We start from the raw sequence: 24,308 nt of genomic DNA on the forward strand, positions 1-24,308 counted from the left end.
CACTAGTGTTATCTCTACCAGCCCATGTATCACATTAGCAAAGGCACCCACCCCCATAGATGTGCGCGCGCGCACACACACATATCCATTCATCCATAAAACACTCCCTCCATACTCATTCACACTCATGAACCACTCACTTCAGTGCACACACAGACACACCCAGACTTAAGATCGCACATTGTAACCACCCAGGCAAAGACACATGCATGCATATTCAGGTTTGGCATACCCTACTTGCCTACAGTATTGTGACCTCCAAAGCAGCCATGGACCTCAAACAGAAACAGAGCTAGGATAATTGGTATTACTGTGCACTGACTAGTGCCCTCTAAAACTAAAGTTAAAGAGCAAAAAAAGTTCCATCAAGCCATTTAACACATATAAGCAAGTGTTTAAATGACTTACATGAATGATGAATACCGGCATCAACTCAATGTCATAGTCTTCTTTAGCACTGATGATTGTCATATCCCATGACAGCTTCCACCCAGGGTAGACGCCAACTTAGCATGGCCCCAGCTACAGTTCTGCACACACACACACATGCATCCAGACTCAGGTTCCCTTATCTAATTCCTGTAGTGCACATCCCAGGTAGACAGACAGACACATACATACACACCTGCCACACACACACACACACACACACACACACACACACACACACACACAGTAAGAAGATGAGATCCCTCATAAAATCCTCCAAAGCTAGTTACGAAAACAAAATTGTGCCACTGATTCTAAAGACAACCACAAAGCATTCTATAGCTATGTCAAGAATCACACACACACACACACACACACACACACACACATACACACACACACAAATTCATTTAGTTTCATTTATACCCCTACAGACATACGCACAAACATCTGTACAAGTACGTTCACTGACACCCCAGCCCCTCTGCTTCATTGCACTTACCTGCTGCATGAGAAATCACAGAAAATGGGTGACCACCATCTTTTGATTGCAGTAGTTTTTTTTTCTCCCAGAGTAAAACTTTAATCCCTTGGCTGAGTAAATCAGGAATTGAGGACAGTACCGGGGAAGAGCACAAGGCTAATTAGCATTAGCCATGCCCCTGGAATGTTGGTTCATCTGCAAGTCTGCTATCCGCGCTAAGGCCTCCACAAGGTGAAAACCACAATACTAGAGCAGTCATGAATCAGAAAGTCTTACTGTGATAGGCATCTACGATATGTTAAGCTTTTCTGAATGCCAGGGAATGGTTCTTGCTGAATGGATTTTAAATATGTACAGTAAAAGATAAAATAATGATTTACTACAGTTAAGAGATTATGTATTTTACACACAGATATTTCAAAGCGCAAAGACTGGTTATCAATAGACTGCAAGCTTATGGAAATATTCAAACATAAAGGGGAAAATCTTGTCCTAAATGATAGGAAAACATGTGATAAGGAAAATTGGATGAACTGCTTAGTAATGGAGAACACACCATGAAACAGGACATTCTGAACTGTGCAATTGCTTAATGGGAAGAACCATGTAAAAGGATATTATGGATTATGAAACTGCTTTATGGGAATTAAATGGTATGAGCTGGATATGTAATTGTTTTAGGCCATCAGAAGGATTGCTTTACTGTATCGATTTTTAGTGCAGGATATAGGCAAGTAGAATGAGATCGTCAGTAGGTTGTATCTTAGACTAAAGTATAAATTCTTTTACCTTCTTGCTTACAATTTGTGAACAACATGCCATCTTCAAGCTTCCATTACCTACAAACAGCTGTGCAGCAGTTTATTTATACAGTTCTTTATGTTTTATAAGATCTGACGACTTCTTTCTTGACCAGTATTGTATGCACCATTGACAGGAATGACGTTCTTGGTATCTTATCAAAAATATCTCAAGAATTACACCATTAGAATCTGATGGAATCTGTTTGTTCTTACCTGAAGTCACCTACCCCACCATGTTAGGAGCACCACAAAAATGATAAAATTGCTCTGCATATGCTTTTTAAAATAAGTAGTGCAAGTAAGAATTCCTAAAATCTTTACTTGATGCACTGTGTTTTTTTATCAGTGGTTACATTACTTACTTCTGTCAAACCAAAATGTACTTACTGTAAAGCTGAAAGTCCCAAAATACACAGTAAGGTGTTCCATTTTCATTCTGCAAAAGAAAAAAACAAAGGATCTTTAAAAATTAACTTCATGAAATGATGTACAGTGCATATTAAAAGCTGGCGAGCATATCACAAACTCTTTAAAAAGTGGTATATATATTAAAGTGCACTTTTTCTCCTCTTTTTTCACTTATTGAACTGCAGACCTCAGTAATTCTCATCCACTGCCTTCCTTCTTTTATTTATTTATTGACATTTGATTACTTGGGAAAGCTCAACTGGTTAGGAGCCCATTTTTAGCAGAAGTCTGAAGAGAAAAGCTGAAAATTATCTTCTTTGTTTCTACTGCAAATTAGTCTGACTAGTCTTTCCTTTTCTATCTAGCTTATTATGCACATGATATCTGCTTTCCCATGCTCATACACTTTGCATTCTCTTTGCTTATTTGTCTGCTACCTAGTCTTTTTTCAAGTCTTACAATCTATGCAGTGGCAGTTAATGCCTCATTTGCTTTTGCATTTCACAACTAACAAATGCTACATAACAGTTACCATTTATCACTCCTCTTCCTCTCCTCAATTGCACTTAAAGTGCATTCAGTATAACATGTGTTTTTCTGCGAATATAAGAGGCTGAACATTTATTATTCAGTCCCATAAATCAGTGCAGTGCAATGAGTTTCATCTCCCAGGCCCCTGCTTACACTTATCAAGGGTACCAGAACTTGTCAGAGACTTGGGATGCATGGCTAGGCTTAAAAATGCCCTTGTGGTTGTTAGCCTAGTAAACACCTATGAACATGTAATAGGCAGAAGTGGTGACCTCTGAGAGCAGGTAGCCAATATGAGTGGAGATTCAGACATGTGAAGGTTTTACTAACATCAGATAGGCAGCGGCGGCTCATGCTCTTGGACTGCAGCCCCTCCAGCTATACAATAAAGATAGCTGCAAGTCTCAGAACTGCGCATGCTTGATCAGCGAGTTCCTATCTGGACTGCTGTTTAACCAGCCTGGATCAGAACTGCGCATGTGTGCTCATCCAGACTGCCATTTCACCAGTCCGGATTACAAAAAGAGGCATAGGTACACCAATGCCCAGAGGGCTATGCAGTTTGTACGACATAGATTGGAAGGAGATCGGACTGCAATGTCTGCAGTCACGTACGTGAGAAATCGGACTGTAAAATCCACTGATTGGCTCCTGGGAAGGAAGGGAAAAGGGATTTGTATTTGGCGCTCCATTCGCTGCTACAAGGAATATACTCTAAGGGAAAGGATGCTACAAGAGAGGAATATATATAGGTACTGTCTCTCAGGGAAAGGTGTGTGTGTGTGTGTGTGTGTGTGTGTGTGTGTGTGTGTGTGTGTGTGTGTGTGTGTGTGTGTGTGTGTGTGTGTGTGTGCATGAAATGCCCCAGTTAAATATACCTGGTGGCTAAAATTACTCAGTTCCCTACCAACCACCATTTGTGAAAACTGTTGAGATTTTTGCCTCACATTTTTGTTCTATTCTGTTCTGTTCCTCATAAAATCTGTGGTTTTCTGGGTTTTTGTAATCAGCAAATGACAGGCACTTTAATTTCAGACTACAACCTTTTAGTCTAGCAATTTTCTAAGTTTATAAGATCAATATTTGAAAAATTTCCCTATTTTTGAAGCTATATTCCCCCATTATTGGCTTTGTCCAGGTTTTCTTTGCTAAGAGGTTGACAGCTATGGTGAGAACTGAATTCACTGAATATGTTTGGGGGCTGTATTCCCCCATTATTGACTTCGGCCAGGTGTTTTGTGCTAAGAGGTTGAGTGCTATGGTGAGAACTGAATTCACTAAATTATAGCCATTTAAGTTTTAGTCTTCCCACCTTTCAAGAAACAGCTGATTTGGCATAGTGGTATGTTGCTCTGATGGTAGTGCATAGGGTCCTGGGTTCAAGACTTGGCAGTGAAATGCATGGTGGTAACATGAAACTTTATTCAATCAACTTTCCAAGATTATACAAGCAACATTTAAAATGTGTCCCTGGTTTTTGTCCCCCCTAAATACATTTTGGCTTTTTCCAGATTTTTTGTGCTGCAAAGTTGAGAGATACAGTTGAGTATTGAGTGCATTTTACAAGGAGCTAAGAACTTCAGCGGAAGAGACGTTTAGTGCTGCTTATGCTGAGTCTGCTTGCATTGTTAATAGCATAACAGGTTAAATACGTGCTTTTGATGCAGAAGACTGTGGGTTCCACTCCCACAGTATTTAGATGCATTGGTGATACTGTATTGTGTTCTACTTTTAAAGGCAGTGGATGCTGCAGTCCTGAGAATGTCCTCTTTGGTGGAGATACCTAGTAAAGATGAACCTGTTATCAGTTTGCCATCCATTCCATATTGCAATATTACTAGCTTATCATTTTTTAATGTAACATAAGCAATTTATTCCTCACTGGCAACAGGCACTTTATTTGTAGATGAAACAATGAAATATAACATTTGTTTGCTAGCAGCAACCTCTTCATTAGTTACAGATCTCTTTCATTTGGAAGTATTTAGATGACATTTACTTCTGCAGAGATTGTGCATATTTACTGATTCTGATGGATTGTAGAAGTCTGAGTAGACTTTTATGATGGAAATGTTCTGAATTGAGCAGTTTTGTCATTATTGGTGCATGCATTTTGCTTCATTGTTTACTGGAAAAATGTTCAAAACAATAAATTTAAAATGCCCTCTAACAACTGCACTGTATTATACAAGGAGTATAATTTAATACAATCAGGAAGGTGTTTATTGATTATCTGATCAGCTCGCGTATGCCCCCTCCCAGTTCTTGGTTGGATGTATTCAATTAGAAACCAATAATAATACCAATAAGCCTGACCAGTCTGATCTGTAAGGCAATGGAGCGAATCATTATAGAACTCATAAATGGAGAGATTGGGAACCTCCAAACACTTGACCCCACACAGTTCGGCTTCGTCAAGGGCAGATCATGCCTCCTGAACCTGGTAGACTTCTTTGAGACAGTTACTCAGACTATAGATAAGGGAAAGGAGGTACACACGGCTTACCTTGACCTTGCTAAAGCATTTGACACAATTCCTCATTCGGGTATTATTGATAAACTCACCAACCTGGGCATAAACCCTTACATCACAAGATGGATCACAAATTGGCTCTCAGCCACAAAGTAAGAGTAGTGGGATCTATGTCCAAATCCAGACCAGTAATGAGTGGTGTGCCTTAGGGCTCTGTCCTGGGACCCCTCCTGTTTGGCATATACTTCTCAAAAGTATAGGCATGCACTGAAGGGCTGTAGCTGACCATGTTTGCGGACAACTGCAAACTGGGTGCTATAATAGAGTCTCCAGCTGACATGGATATCCTCCAGAAGGGCCTTAATGAGACTGATGCATGGTGTCAAAGCCATGGTCTCAAGCTAAATGCTAAAAAATGCGTAGTAATCCCCTTTGGAAAAAGAGTACCCGTGAACTACCACATAGGAGGTAACCCCCTGAAATCTGAAGAAGTAATAAGGGATCTAGGGACCCAAGTAGATAGTCAGCCTTCCTTTGATAACCATATTGCCAAGGTGGTTAGAAAATCCTTCTATGTGATCCATCTGATCATGAAAGGGTTCACATCAAGATCTAAGGATGTAGTGGTGCCCCTCTACTCTTCCCTCATCAGACCCATTATTGAGTACAATGCACCAATTGGAATGTACCTGGCTAGGCATCTCCAGCAGCTGGAGAGACCACAGAGGTACCTCACTAAGAGGATTACTGGCCTCAAACAATTGCCCTATGCAGCACGATTGAAAAAACTAAGGCTTTTCTCTGTTGCATACTGCCTTCTCAGAGGCAATCTCTGTCTAACATACAGAACCATGTCCAACCCAGAACTGTTGAACATGCTTCATCTTAGCAAAACAAAATCTACTTGAGCTACACGCTCTAGGGATATAAACCTCAGCACGACAATGAATAGAACATGCTGGAGGGATAGATTCCCTTCGCAAAGACTTCCCTTGCTATGGAAAGAGGTCCTGATCTACATAATACAGAGCCCATCACTATCACTCTTCAAGAGGAACCTTGATGAGTGGATGGGTAACAGAAAGTTCACACCAGGGATCATACCAACAGCTCTACTAGATAGGGGCCAAGGGTACCAGCTGCTAGATCAAGGGCCTAGGGAACTAACCAAAGGGGCGGTGAATACTGCACAACATGGCTGGGCTAATATATGCCTTCGGGCAGATAGCCCAGTATGTACCGATGAACCTATGAACCAGTTAAATTGACTGTCTACAAGCACAAACTTTTTTTTGCTATTGAATATTTTCACTGATTGAATCTGAATGCTACTGAAAGTGATGAAGTCAGATTGAAGCAATCACTTCTCTTAGATCTTCGGGGGGTTTTTTTGTGAGCTACGTTTGGCATGTAGGATTTCTGCTGCACAATTGTCCCAGCTAAAATATAACCCTCAACTGTCCAGATTTTCACAGAATTAATAGATTTTTGCATCTTATTTTTGTTTTGTTCCTCATAAAATTTGTGGTTTTCTGGCAAATAATTTAGGAATGAAGTCACTTAATAATGAAACATTGAGTTTCAGACTTCATACCCTTCAGAAAAATGCATGCTAAAGCAAGACCTGTTATTTTATCAACTGTCTAAGTTTATACAAGAGCAATTTTAGTACTATTTTTGTTCCCCCAATATATTTGGTCTTGTCCAGATTTCCTGTGTTAAAAGGATGAGAGGTATGCACAAATAAATTTCTTTATATAATTAGGTATATTCAAACCTCTCAACTGTCCCCAATTTTGGTTCAAAATGTTGTTCTCCCCCTAATAATCCCTACGCAAAATGGCAATTTTGGAAGAAACGTGGCGGGTTTACAATTAATAAATAATTGTAATGATCGGAAGTACAGATTACTTCTACTTTAGAAATGCATGTAGACTCTCTTATTTTGTCAGCTGCTCAACCTAACAGTACTAATATTAAAAAAGTGTCCATTTTTTGACAGGTTCACAGCTGTATTGTGTGGCTATTTTATATTTTTGCATTACGTTTTTGGTCCATTTTTCATAAAATTGAGGTTTTTTGGTAAATTAGTGGCAAATCATTAAAGATTGAAGTTACAAAATAATGACAGTCATTTGAGTTTCAGATTTCATACCTTCAGAACATTCATAGTAATGCAAGACCTCCTATTCTCTTTATCTTTCTAAGTTTATAAGAGCAGTATTTAAAAATTGTCCTTATTTTTGGGCCTTTGTCCCACTTCCATTTATGGCTTTTTCCAGATTTCTTGCTCTGAAGTTGAAAGGTATGGCAAATTCCAATTGTTCCTCTCAAACTCAGGAACCCCACACAGCCTTCCTGAAGACACTGGAGGGTATAAATGTATCTCCAAACACCACCATATTGGGTGACTTCAACTACCCGAATATAGACTGGGAACATTACTCAAGCCCTAACTTTCTAGCCCAACGGTTCCTGGAGTTCATAAATTCAAATGCCATGAAACAGCCAGTCACTGTTCCCACGAGAAGAGAAAATATACTAGAGCTCATTATCACAAACATGGGGACAAAATGCTCCACACCGGAAGTATATCCCTCATTGGTGAGATCTGATCATAAACTAATCTCACTGGAAATCCACATCCCGCCCCCACCCCAAACAAAAAAGACCACAGTGAAGAACTTCTCTAAAGCAAACTTCACACTACTCAAGACTGGTGTGGTAACCTTCAAGGCCACTGAGCCAGTGGAAACCACAACCCAAGCTGTGGAAACCCTTACAAATGCCTTCTATGAACACCTCCAGGACTGCATGGATCAGGCAATCCCAAATAAAACCAAGACTCTTTCCACAAAGGGCAAATGTCCAGTCTGGTGGACCCCAGCCATTAACAAACTTTACAATAAGAGGAAAAAGCTATTACATGTTAGAACAAAATCCATAAAAGGGAAGTCACCCCTAATCATTATTAGTAAAAAAATACGAGCACTCATAAAATCAACTAAGGCCAATTTTGAGAGAAAAATTGCCATGGATTCAAAGGACAATCATAAGGCCTTTTTCAGCTATGTTAGGAACCTGGGTGGAAACTCCCAGATATGCTCAGAATTAGTCCAAAATGATACAAAAATCACTGAACCCACAGACATTGCCAACATAATGGCAGACAGGTTCAGTGCAAACATCACCCCTCCCCTAAAGGAGAGATAACTATCCTAACCAGCAGAGTGTAGCCTCCCAGACATCTCAAATGCGCAGGTGAAAGCTGCTCTCTCTAAAGCTAAAAACACAGTGTCAATGGGAACCGGATGGTGTCCCCGGATGTGTGCTACATGAGCTAAATGAGGAATTAAACCCGCACATAAGGCAGCTGTTTAATCTCAGCCTTACCACAGGATACGTGCCCAAGGAGTGGCGTACAGCAACTGTGGTCCCACTCCACAAAGGCGGTGCCTCTACGGACCCTGGTAATTACCGCCCCATAAGCTTAACAAGTCTAGTCTGCAAAGCTATGGAGAGGATCATAATGGAGCTCATAAACAAAGATATAGAGGACTTGCAGACATTGGACCCGACCCAGTTTGGCTTCGTCAAGGGAAGATCATGCCTTTTGAACTTGGTTGACTTCTTGAAGCAGTCACCAAGGCCATTGATGAGGAAAGGCAGTCCATACAGCCTACCTTGACCTTGCAAGGCCTTCGACACAATACCCCACTCGGGTATTGTAGAAAAACTTACCAGCTTAAATGTAAACCCATATGTCACAAGATGGGTTGCAAACTGGCTTAAGGACAGAACCCACAGGGTTAGAGTTGCTGGCGCTATGGCAGACTCCAAGCTGGTCACAAGTGGTGTCCCACAGGGCTCGGTCCTTGGCCCCCTATTGTTCGGCATCTACTTCTCAGAAGTACAGGCCAACATGGGAGGACTTTGGCTGACAAAGTTTGCAGACGACTGCAAACTGGGCGCCATAGTGGAAAGTGCATCGGACACGGATATCCTTCAGAAGGGACTCACGGAAACAGATAGCTGGTGCCAGAGAGATGGCCTGAAGTTAAATGCCAAAAAATGTATAGTCATACCCTTCGGGAAAAACAAGGTAACCCCAAGCTACCATATAGGTGGCAATCCACTAAGCACAGAAGAGGTTATCAGGGACCTGGGGACCCAGGTTGACAGTGGCCTTTCTTTTGACACTCACATTGCTAAAGTGGTTAGAAAGACCTTCTACATTGCCCACCTGATCATGAAGGGATTCACATCCAGATCTAGTGAGGTCATTGTTCCCCTGTACTCTTCACTTATCAGACCAATGATCGAGTACAATGCCCCATTCGGGATGTATCTCACCTGACATCTGCAGCAATTGGAGAGACCCCAAATGTTCCTCACCAAAAGGATAAAGGGACTCCAAAATCTGTCATATGCTGCCAGATTGAAGAAACTCCAGCTCTATTCAGTTGCATACCGTCTGCTCAGAGGTGACATGTGCCTGACATACAAGGCCATGTCCAACATGGAATTAATGGACATGCTCCACCTCAAAAAATCCAAATCCACCAAAACCACTAGAGCAAGTGACTTAAACCTTAGCACGGATATAAATAGGATGTGCTGGAGGGATAGATTTATCACTCAGAGACTCCCTATGCTGTGGAATAAAATCCCAGTCCATGTGAGGCAGAGCACCTCGCTGGCTCTGTTCAAGAGAAATCTTGACCTGTGGATGGGAGATTGTAGGTTTATCCCGGGAATCATCTCTGTGTCACTGCTGGACAGAGGCACAACAAACTAATGGGCACAGTATTTTTTCATATAAGGGGTGGCGTAAGCCACAAAAATTTAGGCTAGGCTTATAAATGCCTTAGGGCAGGTAGCCTAGTATAAACCTATAAACCTATAAACCTATAAATGTGTCAGGGCCATCACTGTTGGCCAGAGACATTTCAAATTGTGACATACTTGTTGCACCCCACTCCCCCATGTAGTGACTCTGGATGTGTCCAAGCAAGGCAAGGAGCAGTTATGCAGTGTAAGTGTGCAATGTATCCCCCCATCCAAGGTCGACACAAGTACTACAGTGGCTTTTCATCGGTCCTTGATTTTGCAGAATGTTCTGGTTTTCTGTCATATGTTTATACTGTTGATTTATGCTTCTTATTATTCAGAAAATGCATGTTGTTGCAGTGCCTGTTGCTCTGTATTTAAGTAGCAATGCTTTAATGACCATCAAATAAGCTTATCTGAGATTGTAAGATGCAAATAAGCTTTAATAAGCATACTGTTAAAGAATTATCAACATCGAATGCCTTTTTGTTGTTGCCATGCAGAGAATATTTATATAACTAGATAGCCTATAAGCCTTAGGTATTGAAATGTATATGACAGTATTTGTAATAAAGGACAAGATTACAGTATTTTCAGAAGCTCATTACATTTGTTGGAGACTTGCAGTCATGTTTGCAGGCTTTATCCATAAACTAAACAGAATGCCAATCTATCATCTGTGGTCCATAACCTGTGCGGTAATCCTTTAAGCAATGTATCTTGAGCTTGTTTGTGATTTGATGTTCATTTTTTACTTTGATCATATTTTCCCCATGAAACAAGTAGAAAGTTGTTGTCAGGCAGCAGGTCTTTTTTGGATAAGAAACATTTTTACAAGTGGTGGTAATCAGTATCACAGAGATTGCTACTTACAGCATGTTACTTGGTACTTTTATAAAGCTGAATATAAATTATAACTAGAACTGCAGCACAAGAAAAAGTGGTTTGAGTTGAGTTTTGCTTGTTTTTATACTTGATTTCAACTGGCATTCCAGTAATGTATTTAAAAAGTATTTTATTTTTTCATGCCTCACAACCTTTTTGTTTCCATCTAGATATTAAGTAAGCTGTCATGTAGCCAATGCATTGAAATATTTTTTTCTTCTCCACTTCATTTTGTCTTGATTGGGCTGTCATAATGACGGTTTGGCACCCAGGGCAGCGTGTTTAATTAAAGCCCCAGTTTTTGTGGTTTTGCGCATAGTTCCAACCCCTTTTAGTTGACCACACCCCGTCCCATTGACCCCACCCATTCAGCTGTCTCCTGTAGCCTCCCTTTGATTTGAAGTCACTGCAGGTAGGGAAAGAACAGCAGAAGCAGAAGTACAGAACAGAAAGCAAAACTGCTGAAGAGAAGGGAAACACATTTAGATCAGTGTATTAGAGGTAACAATGCTTTTCACCAGGTGAGGCTTCTCTACAGGGGGCATTAGTTGAGCTACATTTAAATAATCTTTATTAGTTAGTTAGTTAGTAGTTAGTCAGTTTGGCTTTATTTAGTTTATTAACTATTTTCAGGTGATATCAGCAAGTTGAGATATGAGGCTAGGTGCAGGTTTTAGTACTGGAATTTGAAAGTGAGTTGCAGACTCTTCTGGATCAGCATAGAATATTTTTAATATCTGTGTGTGAAGTGATTTTATCCTTGGTAAACACTCATAGTGGAGTAGATGAGTTAAAGAACATCTTCAGTTAAGAAGATGGCTCCCACAGGATTTTAAGGGACATGTTTGTAAGATGGCTACTTAATGTTAGAGCTTAATGTTATGCTGTTATTTGTCATATATTTTGGGAGGTGGCTAACAACTGTAGTTTTTATTTTTTTTTGCTCTACCATCAATGTATTCAATTGCATAAGAAGATGAGTAAGATTTATTCTATGTGACTCATTTTAAATTTTAAATTGAAATGTTTATTATTTTAAATGTGTTATACTTTCTTTCCTTTTATGGCTTAATCTTTGGTTTAGTTTGGTAATTTTTTCTTTATATTAATGAGATTTTTCAACAGGTTTTAATAGTTTTATTCATTTCATTCTCTCTTCACATCCTGGGGAACATTAATGTGGACACAGTCTTTCTGAAACATGTACAATACATGGAATAAAAGATAATGTTTAACTGCTCCCTGTCTTGATCACTTTTTTCATAGGTATTTTTTCCTCTCTATCTGCTGATCAGTAAGTCAACCCCAACGAGACTTGAGCCCATTTATTCCCTAAGGGTGCAGGGATCTCCCTTGCAGATCACCTAGGTTGAGAGCTGTCCACAGAAGCTTTCACCCAGGAAAGTTTCTGAGAGCTTTGTGCTCCAATCAGCATCCTTGTAATAAGACATATTTTGGGAAATGCTGTAACCCCACTTGGTTCGTGGCATGGCTGCCAATGTCACCGTAGGGACCACATGTGATGCTTTAACAGCTAAAGCCCTACTGCCACAGGATGCAGTCGTCAAGGGCTACAATCACTGGCTTGGGTGGTCATGCCACATTATCTCTGCACTTTATCTCACAAAAGTACAGACTCTGCATATATTGACCAGTTTCACTCTGTACAGGAATAAACCACTGGCTCATGTGCCACGTACTTATGGGCATGTTCTTCTTGGTAATGGAAATACTGGCTAATTTGATAAAGCTAGTGTTGAAAAAGACAGATTTGAGAGAAACTCGTTCAATCCCCTTAACAATAAGCACACATTGCTGGAAAATAATAGACAGAAACAGCATCACTGGCATTGCGGGTGTCCAATGTTTTGAATAAAACTCAACATTACAAGTATCATTATTCAACAAAAGCTGTGATTGTGCTAACAGGGAGCCGACACATGTCAGGTGCTCCTATGTGTTGCATAAAAATCATTAAGATCTGCAAGTGGACAGCAAAAGGACCCACAGCTGTACTTTGCCTCAAGAAATCTTCAAAGACATTTTTCATTGAAGAGGCCAATTTTTACACTGCAGTTGTATAGATCACACAGATTGCAAGCCTAAACTGTTTCATGTAGTCAGCTAATTTTATTTTGCAATGTGATGAACTGATGTTTTCAATTAGATGGTGCAGAGGTAGAATTATGTTAACTTTGTGAACAAGCTGAATTGAATATGGTAGAAATGGATGTGTTTTACCCAGCCAGCAGTGTGCAAAAATGAGGAGAAAAAAATCCATGAGATACATGAGGCAGGACAACTGTTAAACTCAGAGAGTCATGGCAAATGAGCTAGGAGAGTTTTTTCGGTAAAGGAGTGGTGGAAAAATAGTCTGGTAAATGAGATGCATATAACATATGCAATGCACTTTGAAAACAGAGCAGGCTTGAACCAAAGCTTTTGAAAAGGAAAAGCTTAACAAAGGATAATGAATACTGAGGATGTAATGGTGACAAAGATAACATTTTGGAGAGCAAGCTATTTGGTCAGGTGTCATCTAGCTTTGTTTTTGATTCCTGATGAAACAGACAATGATTTGGCTAGATGGAGACAAAATATGAGAGTCACTATCAGAGGATATTTCTCTTCTCCAAAATGCAGTAACACCACAGATGATTATAATAAGTTACATTCTCTGCATCAGGTATTTGGTACAATGTTCACATATATGCCCATTCAGATTTATTTTTACCAGCTTGCATCAATCCTTTGTATAAAATGTATTCACATCCATAAGAAGTAGAAGAGGGCATTTCCTTTTCTTGGTAAAATACCTAAGGGCATTATAGAGAAGGTGGCTGGAAGACTGAGTTATACGGATTGACACTTCTAGGAGCACAAATGAAAATGGAAGAACTGATTATGTTCCTACAAGCCAGAACAGCCATGAAATGTCATTTAAGAAAGAACTGCAAAATTCTAATGCAGTTTCTCTCCTGAATATAACAATAGGTATATTGAGTACAAACTGGAATAGAACAATAAATACTGTAAACAATACAGCAATGTCCTGAAGGACAAATGAGCCCCACTGCTTCATGTTTTGGGGTGATCTGTTAAAGATAAAAGATATAATAAGATTACAAAGGCATAGAAAGGAAGGAGTGGAAGGAAAAACAGAAAGGATGACTGCTAGATGTCAAGATGGCATATACCTTTGTTGGATTCTGATGAATTATTGTGGTTTGTTTTAGCAACTCTACCAGTGGCATAAAAGAGCTGCTGACAGTAGTTGCTGTCACTTCTTTTTTTGGAGTAAAACATCAGTTTCATGTGGGATTCAAAATGGAAGGATTTCAGGTATGTGTCATTTTTTAAAAGTGTTCTTTCTTGTAGGGCGTTATTAATTCTTAGATTGAACTGCAGTGGTGGTGCTCCTGTAGCGTTGTTGCCTCACAGTAAGATGTTGTCCTGTTTGATTCTCAGCTACAGCGTCTTCTGTGTGGAGACATGCGTGAATAGGCGTACCTTCATTGAAGGTTGTGTGTCAGGGCCGGCAACTCAGCACGTAAATATCTACTGCCAATCATTAGCAGACCGGAGTTCCGCTGTGGCGACCCCTAACCGGGAAAATCTGAAAGACACAACAACAATTAATTCTTAGATGACAGAGAAGGTAAAACTTAGATGTATATGTATCTCAAAGTTTCCCTGTAGATGGGTTACTACAAACCTGGAGTTCGTTTATTTACAGTTCAGAAGTATGGGGACTTCAGGTGCACACTGTACAGTTTCTCTGCAAAAACAGTTTGGAATCCTTTAACAATTGTTTTAAAGCATACTCATTGCTGTTTGTGGCTTGTGATAATTTGTGTTCCTGCTGCTTTCAAATCAATATTTACATTTTGACAATTTATAATTTAATGTTTCATTCCATCCATTCATGCACACAAGTTGCACCCAACTCCTACTGTAACTCTGTGAACAGCAACCACAATCCATGGACTTTATATGTTAATTAGAGAAGGGAAACAGATTTTGAGGCTTTTCTTCTATAAAACACACACACACACACACACACATACTCACACACAAAACACAAACATACTATATTCACATCTAGGGAGAATTTAGTCACCAATCAGCCTGTATAATTTTAAAATTATTTCTTTTTCATGATTGTGTTGCCCTGCATAACGTCTGTTTTTTGAGCAGGTCCAAGCAGAAAATCAAAAGTGTAAAAGCAAAAATTCATAAAGGAAAAATAAAATCACTTCATATAAGTGGTAATTATAGTTTAGAGACATATTTTTTAACACAAAGCTAAGATAAAAAGAGAAATTAAGATGTAACTAAAGTAAAGTCAAATAAACATTGACTGATCATGTTAAATATATTTCTGCGGGGAAATAAATGTAGGAGAGCAAAGGTTGGCAGAGCAAGCAGATGATGCAAAAAGAGACAAGATGATAAAGTAGTGATGAGGATACAAAAATAATGACGTTTAAAACAAGGGATGGATGCAAGGGAAATTTAGGAAGTTATGATACTGAAATATGTTAACAATGTGAAGAATAATTATGTCAGTATAAAAAGTAATAGTGGTTAGTAAATCTGCTTGCCTTTCCTTTTAATGACTACTGTTGCTTTTGTTAGTGGAAAATCAGAAAATATAATTCCATGCAAAAGTCTTCAATAAAGTCATTAAAATAAACAATGTACTTCAACAACAATATTCTGCTTTATTTCAGTGTGTTTATGGTCACTTACTCATTATGATAACTATGTACCTTATTTGGTGCGTGCTTAACTGTAACTTGGACTGGGTCATGTAGGCCGGAAATGCTCATGTTACCAATGCTGCTTGCCACCACATAACTGATGAGTTTCTCTGTATTGTTCACCTGATTTTTTAAATGTTTGTCCTTTTAAATAAAAGAAAAAGTTTTAATAATGGTTTTGGGAATGTTGAATTCCTAAATAAACAATGGCAGTACTTTTTATGGAAATGCAAAACAACTTACCTGGAATAGACCGATTTTATGAAAAAATGAGAACTGGGACCTTGATAACATATCACGCTCTAATTCCGTTAGGTTTTCCAAAAGTGATGGTGGTAGGACAACACTGGCCAAAGAGCTGGTATCATGACTTCCAAAATTTACCTGTTAAAGAAATGTACTATTAGTGTTAAGGGAAGAACAACTAAAGCAACTAAAGGGAGTAGGTTTCATTGAATGTCAGAGTAATGTCTTATCTTCATTTATATGTTTTGTTATATCCCCCTTCCCACTTTCATTTAAAACAATGTCAAGCAATGGATTAACTTTCAGTGAGGCGAGTGACATATCCAAGTACCATGTTCAGGTTGAACCATAATATGCCTTTTTCTTAGGCAATGTTTAGTATCTAGCTAGTATGGTTCTTGGTTCAAGTTAATTCACTGCTTTATTCTTTCATAATCCCAAGTTTCTTTCCCTATATGCTCATTGAAAACGTTGCTACTTACAAGTATGAAGACAAACCTCATGTTCCTGCAGCTCTAGACATTATTTCTAAAATCTGTGATAGCAATTCATATTTAATAATCCTAATCCAATTTACTCCAAATGTAATTAAATTCTATGCATTTCTTGGAATAATTTAAGTTAACTACCAGCCTACTACTTTACAATAGCATGTGCAGAGCTACAAGATCTTTATTGTTTTTTTGAGGTAATATATCAGATATGTTATACTTTTTTGACTATGACTCAGTGACTTTGTTTTTCTTACTTAAGTTTTACTATATATATATATATATATATATATATATATATATATATATATATATATATATAAAAGATGACAAAGGAGGAAAAATATAACTTGAAGAGGAAATGATCGATAATAGAGACATTTTCACCTAAAACATATAAATTGACAAAACTTCAATATATCAACATATAGCTTTATTTTTATTTCCTGCAAATTCTAAAATCCATATCTTTATAAAAAGAAAATATCAGTATATATATATATATATATATATATATATATATATATATATATTGGAAGTCCAGCTATCTACATTTAGATGACCTAGAAGAGTTTCTAAGTATAATATTAAAGCAAAATCTAAGACATAATGAGGCATTAGGAAAAAAAGCTTACTTGGTAGAGGAAGTAATTCACTAACAGGTGCAGGTTTTAGAAGCTATAAATCTCCCCAGTAAGCAATGCATCTTTCAACATATAAACATTTTTCCTAACAGTAGTTTAGTTTCAGGCAATTCTTTTTTGTTTAGAAAGCCACACAAGTAGAGAAATAAGTTAATTTTTTCAGAAGACAGATTTGCAGTGCATATTATCTCATAGGCAGTCGGTTAACATAATTCATAACAAGAATGGAATTACTTGCAGTGTTAAACTTTGCAGATACAGGAAAAAAACATTCCACTGTGTCAGGTTTGTATGCTTTTCACAGGATGTTGTGGAGATGAAATGAATGTGAAAGTGCCTAACAATGGAACCCCAGGCAGGCAGCACAAATAACTACAAATATCAGTATAGTCATAATATATAGTACATATCCCAGTTATTAGACACAATTACTTAGAACAGACAGACAAGACCATGGGGACCAGATAGGAATTCATCAAATGCTGTGTTTTGGGACAAATATACAGGCAGTAAATGTTGCATTCATAAGCAGGATTGGCTCTATAGTTTGTGCACAAATGGGACAAATGGATGTTGTTATAATTAAAAGTCCCTTCTCCAGGGTAACATGTAAGACCCATGGGACCAGAAAATAGTACATAATAGGCTGCCTTGCATTTCCTTCCTGAACAATATTGTTACCTATCATGCAGTAGCAGCAAACAGCTGCTAATTCACTGGTAGAAGGAATAGCATACCACATACTGAATTTACTGGGGAAGTGATATATACAATTCTTGAGTGTGACAAACGTTTCTTCATGCAATAATCTGAAATATGTTTGGATAGATGCAAAAGATTGTAACAGTTGTGATAATGACTGATTTTTGAAGCAGACTATAAAACTAAGCATATTTTGTAACCAGATGAGAAGTACATATATAGTTTTGTGTCCACTGGACAAATGTTTTCTGTATGTTTTGATAAGAATCTTCTTCTTCTTCTTTCAGCTTTTCCCGGTTAGGGGTCGCCACAGCGGAACACCTGTCCGCTCATTATTGGCAGTGGAGTTTTACGGTGTCAAGTTGCCAGCCCGGCACCCAACCTTCCACAGAAGGCACATACAAGCACACACTCACACCTAGGGCCAATTTAGAGTGTCCAATCTACCTTTGGGATGTGGGAGGAAACTGGAGTACCCGGTGGAAACCCACACAACCACAGGGAGGGCATGCAGACTCCGCACAGAAGGCACCCAAGCCAAGGATCAAACCAGAGAATCTCTTGCTGTGAGGTGACAACGCTAACTGCTGCACCACCGTGGCCGCCCGTGTTTTGATAAGAATACATAGGAAAAAACTTCCTAATAGTAGTGAGACTTGGCCGAAAACTCAGAGAGAGACTGCTATACATGAAGTGTAGCAGGTACTAAGTAGGAATATATATAATTTATTGTGAGTTGTGAGTAGAAGAGGAGAAAAGTTTATATATATATATATATATATATATATATATATGGGTCCACATTTAAATTCTGAAATACAAAAGGTCGAGTTTTGAGATACCAATCCCAAAACATCGAGATTTCGGTATCTCGAAATTTAAAAGTGTAAAAAAAAAAAAAAAAAAAAAGACAGCTAAAATGAAGTTTTGTAGGGGGTTAAGCTCCCCTGCACCCCCATACCCCCTATTTAAATATACCAACTCTGAAATCTCGCTACAGTGAAGAGAACAGTAATGCTCCTGTTGCACTTACTGTTCTCTTCACTGAAGCGCGATCTCAGAGTTGATATATTTAAGTAGGGGGCAGTGTGGGGGTGCAGGGGGGCTTGCCCCCTGCAAACACTTTAATTTAGTTGATTTGTGTTTTTTTCCCACTTTTAAATTTCGAGATATCGAAATCTCGATGTTTTGAGTTCAGTATCTCAAAATTCGAGATTTTGGTGTTTCGGAATTTAGCCACGTCTACAATTTTTTTCCTAGGGAAAATATTTGCGGGGCCATAAACACAGCACGCACACTTCAAACTTAATTTAAGTGGGGAGGCTGTGCCCCCCTAACTAAATAATCAAACTCCGAGATCGCTCTACTTTGGGTAAAAGGGTAAACCCTGGGAATGACGAACTGAATTTTTTCTCTAGGAAAAAATTTGCGGATGTGACCATTCATGGTTTTGGGATTTCGGTCTTTTGGTGTTGATTATTACGTATTTGAAGAAGTGTCTCTTCAATTACATAATATAGACCCATATACATATATATATATATATATATATATATATATATATATATATCAAAGCAAAAAAAGGCCACACACAGCAAACAGAGCACGGTGCCCACACAGGAAAAAAGTTCATAAACCAAAACAGTCATAAAAGTGTGGGTACCTAATGGCAGTTCAACTGGTTTCAGTTATCAGTTCTCACCACGTCACAGGAATAAAAGTCCTCTTCAGGAACACAGGTCATAAATTCCTCTTCAGGAACACAGGTCATAAACTCTTTCAAGTATCCAAGTAAAACGAGACACCGAAGTAAAAGATAATAATTTATTGTAGTTAGCGCTTTCGCCACGTAGGCTTCATCAGACTTTATACAAAATGAGAAATCTACTTATTTAAAAACTAATGAAATGAAAACCATTGGTCATAAATTATCCAATGAAACAGCAAGGTCATTAACTCATATCTAACACATGAAAAGCCTATGCTGAAAAATCCTGCAAACAATTCCCTCAAAGCAATACTAAAAAATATTAAATATATTGCCTAAAATACAATGTCATATAAACTACTGACATATATACTAACATTCAATATCTAAGCTAAAATCTGCACTAAACAAATACATATAATTAAAACATTATATATGGTGATTAATACGAACAACTAACATATAAACACCTTTGGATGACAGCAACTCTAATGCAGCTGAGTTGCAAACATAAAATGAAAACAGTCTGAACAACAAGCGCTTCAAATACTGCAGCGTGCAGAAACACATAAAGTTCACATAATGTACTTAACTTATTTAAAGAGTTAGATTAACTAAAATAAAACAAACATCACACTCTAGTTCATGATGTATCCAGGAAAGCAAAAAAGACAACATTGGGTAAACACGATAAAAACTCTAACTGAATACAAACGAAAACAGAACCATATGACAATAAAAGTCGCTAACCTGAAAGCATAACAGCTTGAAAATCCATTCAAAAGAACCAGCATATATATATTTATATATATTTTGATTGCTAACTAAGCACCTTAATGTTACAGCAGCTCATAAATCCATTATAGAGAGCAGTTTGTGTTGGCTCTCACTCTAGCTTGCTAGGCATTCATCATAGGGTGGTTTACATAATGTTAAAGTAACATAACACACACAATACTTTGACATATATAGAAGTGAAAGCATTGTGTTACAAGCTGTAACATACACTTAAGGTGTACATCAGCAGTAAAGCAGATTAAAAAATAAATAAACCAAAAGTACACCATTTGACAAAAACTCACTATAGCAGCACACTCAATCGTGGCAGATATTAAGACTTCACTCGCTGTTGAATGCAAGACTCTGCACTAGTCCTTAAACAGCAGTAACAAATAATACATAAACTCAATATAAATATATTAGATGGATATGCAATCAGCTCTATCTACCTAGGTCTCATAGTGGAACCCAAACGCTCCAAACAAGAAGAGGGGTATAAAGGAAACATAACAGATAGTAACCAAATAACTATCAAGCAAAGCCCAAGAATATAGAACTATGTGAGAAATCACAACTAACTATCAATCCCTATCAAAGTCCCTACTGAGCAACTAACAGAAAAATACACACGAAAAAGGAGTAAACGGAGGAGGGTATGTGTGGGGGGGAGACAAAGTCCAGGCTTATAAATATCCAGTACTAGTATTTTACAAGGGTAATCCTATGGGCTAGGCTTGTAAAGGCTCCGGGGCCATTAGCCTAGTACACACCTATGAACCTATGAACCTATGAACAAATAAAAAAATAGAAAACACATATACATAGGTGAAAATTGACATCACATTACAATGTACTGTAAATACGTAAATACAAATATTAAGACCTATGATGTGTATAATAACACACATATACCATCATTAAAACAAAATAAATACAATATCATGTAGCAATGAAACCTATTAACATGTTATAAATGCTAATTACTCATAAAGCCAATGTCAAGAATAGAAAATTCAAACAGTGGATAAAGAGGCGGAGAGAAAGGGGGGACAGAGTGAGAAATGTATTTGTTAGAGGTAATAAATAGGGTACATACAGGAGGCAGGAGAAATAATAAATAAAAGCAAGAGTAAGAGTAAGAGAAAAACAAGGAAAAGGAGAAACAGTGTGTTTACAGGTATTAGAAGAGAAGGAGCTAACATTTTAGCCAGGACAGCGATAAGTGCAAAGCCAGTAGTCAGAGAAGCATTCTTTTAGTCGCAGCTTAAATAAATGAATGTTATGTATTGCCCTGATTGGTGCAGGGATTGTATTCCAGTTTTGTTTGCTACAGTGTGAGTACAGACTTTGACTGCAGTTTTTATAAAGCTTATAAATGCCAAGCAGATTTATTTGTCAGAAGATTGAAGGCGATTACTTTGGAGGTGGCAATGGAGAATTGTACTTATAACTGGGCAGGAAATGGGATTAAATATACCCCAGGATTCACGAAGCCTCCGTGTAAGAGTTATAACTCTTACACGGAGGCTGCAGTTAAATGGAGTGATGTCAGCATGCTCTGCATATTCATGAGAGCATGCTGAATCACACCTAAGTCTAACACGGTCCGTGTAAGACAGTAGGGGGCGTGTCCGTAGGCTGAGCCCTGCAAGCGGACACGCCCCAGAAGTGTAAAAGTGCCCAAAGTAAACACCCACAACAGAGTCCACGGAAATGTGAATAAACACAACACAACACATGCCCCCACAGACTATGAACATAAAATATATATAAATTAACATGTTATATATTTTTTTAAATTGTAAAGATGTTTAACCGTGAGTGCGCTGCTTTGCTGGCGTGCGTAGCGCAGCTACAGTTAGCAGTCAGTGGGAAAGCATATAAGAACTAAATATGCAAAATAAGCCAGGAAGCAATAGCGTAGTGGTAGAGATGTTGGCTGAAGAGCAGGCATTCATGGTTCGAGCCCCCACAACACCAATTTTTTTTTTTCAAAATAAGCAGGAAACAAGTCCCTGACAAATATTTACACATAAAATCACATTTTATGGAAAATGTAATGAAATAGCCCATTTATATTGAATAAATGTGAGGTAGTGAGGTAACAAAACAATAAAAAATGTCGTATGTGCCCATAGCTGAGCTACAGTTTAACAGGGTGAGTGCATCTGCCCGTAGGTGAGGTTTAACCGGTGCAAAATGAGTGCCCGTAGCTGAGCAGTGGTTTAACACGCCAAATCTATGTGCCCCTAACTGAGCTGAGCGTAATATGTGTGCCGATAGCCAAATGAGGCTTAAAGCAGCGTACCCCATTTGCGCGGAGCTGCGCATAAAACAAGCTAACCGACGGGCAACGTTGAGCAAGCCATATCAAAACTGCCTTTACACAGACACACCCCTCAGCATGTCTAGACAGTCATGAAAAATAAAAAGCAGTGGCCAGGTTCGAACCCAGTATACTATACACCATAGTCAAGGCACAAAACCACTTAGCCATGACAGCAGTACCTGTAAATGCAATAATAGCTAATATATAGGAATGAATACAAACTAGAGCATGACAATGCAGGCTTACTGAAGTTGATACAATTCCAAAATAGCCAATCACAGATATGTGCAGGAAAAACGGACTATATAAGCCCCATAGGCGGGAATACACAGCATAAACGATTGTAGAACTGACCTGCAGGCAGAATGACAGGAGTAGGAGAGGGTAGTCGCTTTTGAGCACAGAGGTGGGGTGTTGAGGAGTCCAGGTACATGGTCTGGCTCCTAGTCCATCATCATGAGGCCCAACTCATGCAGGGCCAGGTCCTCTGGGGAGCATACAGGGCTGAGGCGTGGGACCGGTTGGCTCATGATCTCACCAGTGCCACAGGGATTCCAAGGACTGGTGAACAGGTCCGTCACCACCATGCGGACCTGAAGAGACGCAAGCAGGACCAACTGAACCTTTGGATCCAGGAGGCCCGGCAAACACCCAACACCCCACTACTGAGTAAGTAACATTTAATTATGTATGTAAGAAATTAAACTAGCTGATATTATGGAGATGTGTATTCCAATATTACTTCATTTATATTACAGCTGCAGGTGTCTGTTCTGCGAACTGCAGAGCCTATGGCGATAGGCTGGTGCGGTTGCGCCAGCAGGCAGGTCAGTAATCCACTACCAGTAACTGTAAAGAAATATAAAAGTATGACAGTTAGCAAAAGAGTGCAGTGTAGTCAGTAAGGAATAGAATCTGCAAGTAACAGTGTGAAAGTGTATGCAAGTATTGCTTGATTACAAAAGTGTGTTTCAGCCTGTAAGTTTAACCTAAACATGAAACTATCCAACATATATTCTGAAATAAAAATGCCCTGCCTGTAAGAAAATAGTACACAACCTGCAGCAGGCTGAAAAGTATAGCTGCAGAAGATGATGAAATCACATGTGTGAAATATATCCCTGTGGAAATACTGAAACATGACAGAAGTGAGACTGCTGGAAAGGATTGTAATAACTACAGGTAAAACATGTCAATAAAGCCTAGAAGTACCATCTTGAATAGTAAAATGAAAGCAAGTGAAAGAGTGTGAGAAAGTGTCATGAATCCAGCAATACAGTAGTAATAACCCCTGAATAAAGTATACTGCAGTCAAGGCAGAATGAAATGCATGTGAGATTCAAAACCAAACAGCAAAGTCTGTTCAAAGTGTTGCTGCATCTGGAATGTGTATCCCAAAATCTGGATATGTTGCTCTCAGTCTGCAATATGCAGATAGGATGATTGTCTGATATACCAAACATCCACACTTGTCTACAGCTATATAAAGCAAATGTAGCAGGATGATGTAGCTGAACAAAGCTAGATATGAATGTGTATGAAGAACCATAAAATGTATATTGATGTTGCAGTAACACTCCTATCACCAAGTTGAAATAGTTATCATATAGGAAACTGTAGTTAGAACAGTAGTGTGTATATAACTGTACCCATAAAAAAATTACACCCCATACATAGCTGCCCATTCCACACACATGTCTACTGGACATGGAACCTATCAATTACAATTGGCTGTACAACAAGTATTATTGTTGTCCTGACACCTCTCTCAGGGGTGGAAGGTTTCAAATGTCACACCAAAT

General features: G+C 38.6%; 1 protein-coding gene across 5 annotated transcripts in view; it reads right to left on the bottom strand.

The window, feature by feature from the left end:
- The window catches only part of ADGRG6 (adhesion G protein-coupled receptor G6), a 1,156,656-nt gene that overhangs the window by 192,717 nt on the left and 939,631 nt on the right, over positions 1–24,308 (bottom strand). For all 5 annotated transcript variants that reach the window (XM_044058511.1, XM_044058431.1, XM_044058747.1 and 2 more), the window contains 3 exons: positions 15,850–15,990; positions 15,616–15,750; positions 2,104–2,152 (listed from right to left, as the gene is read on the bottom strand). In XM_044058511.1, coding sequence (XP_043914446.1) covers positions 2,104–2,152; positions 15,616–15,750; positions 15,850–15,990 — 325 coding nt within the window. The remainder of the gene's footprint in view (positions 1–2,103; positions 2,153–15,615; positions 15,751–15,849; positions 15,991–24,308) is intronic.

The sequence above is a fragment of the Protopterus annectens genome, chromosome 1.part0, assembly GCF_019279795.1.
Source record: "Protopterus annectens isolate FY-2018-M chromosome 1.part0, PAN1.0, whole genome shotgun sequence".
Classification (NCBI taxonomy): domain Eukaryota; kingdom Metazoa; phylum Chordata; order Ceratodontiformes; family Protopteridae; genus Protopterus; species Protopterus annectens.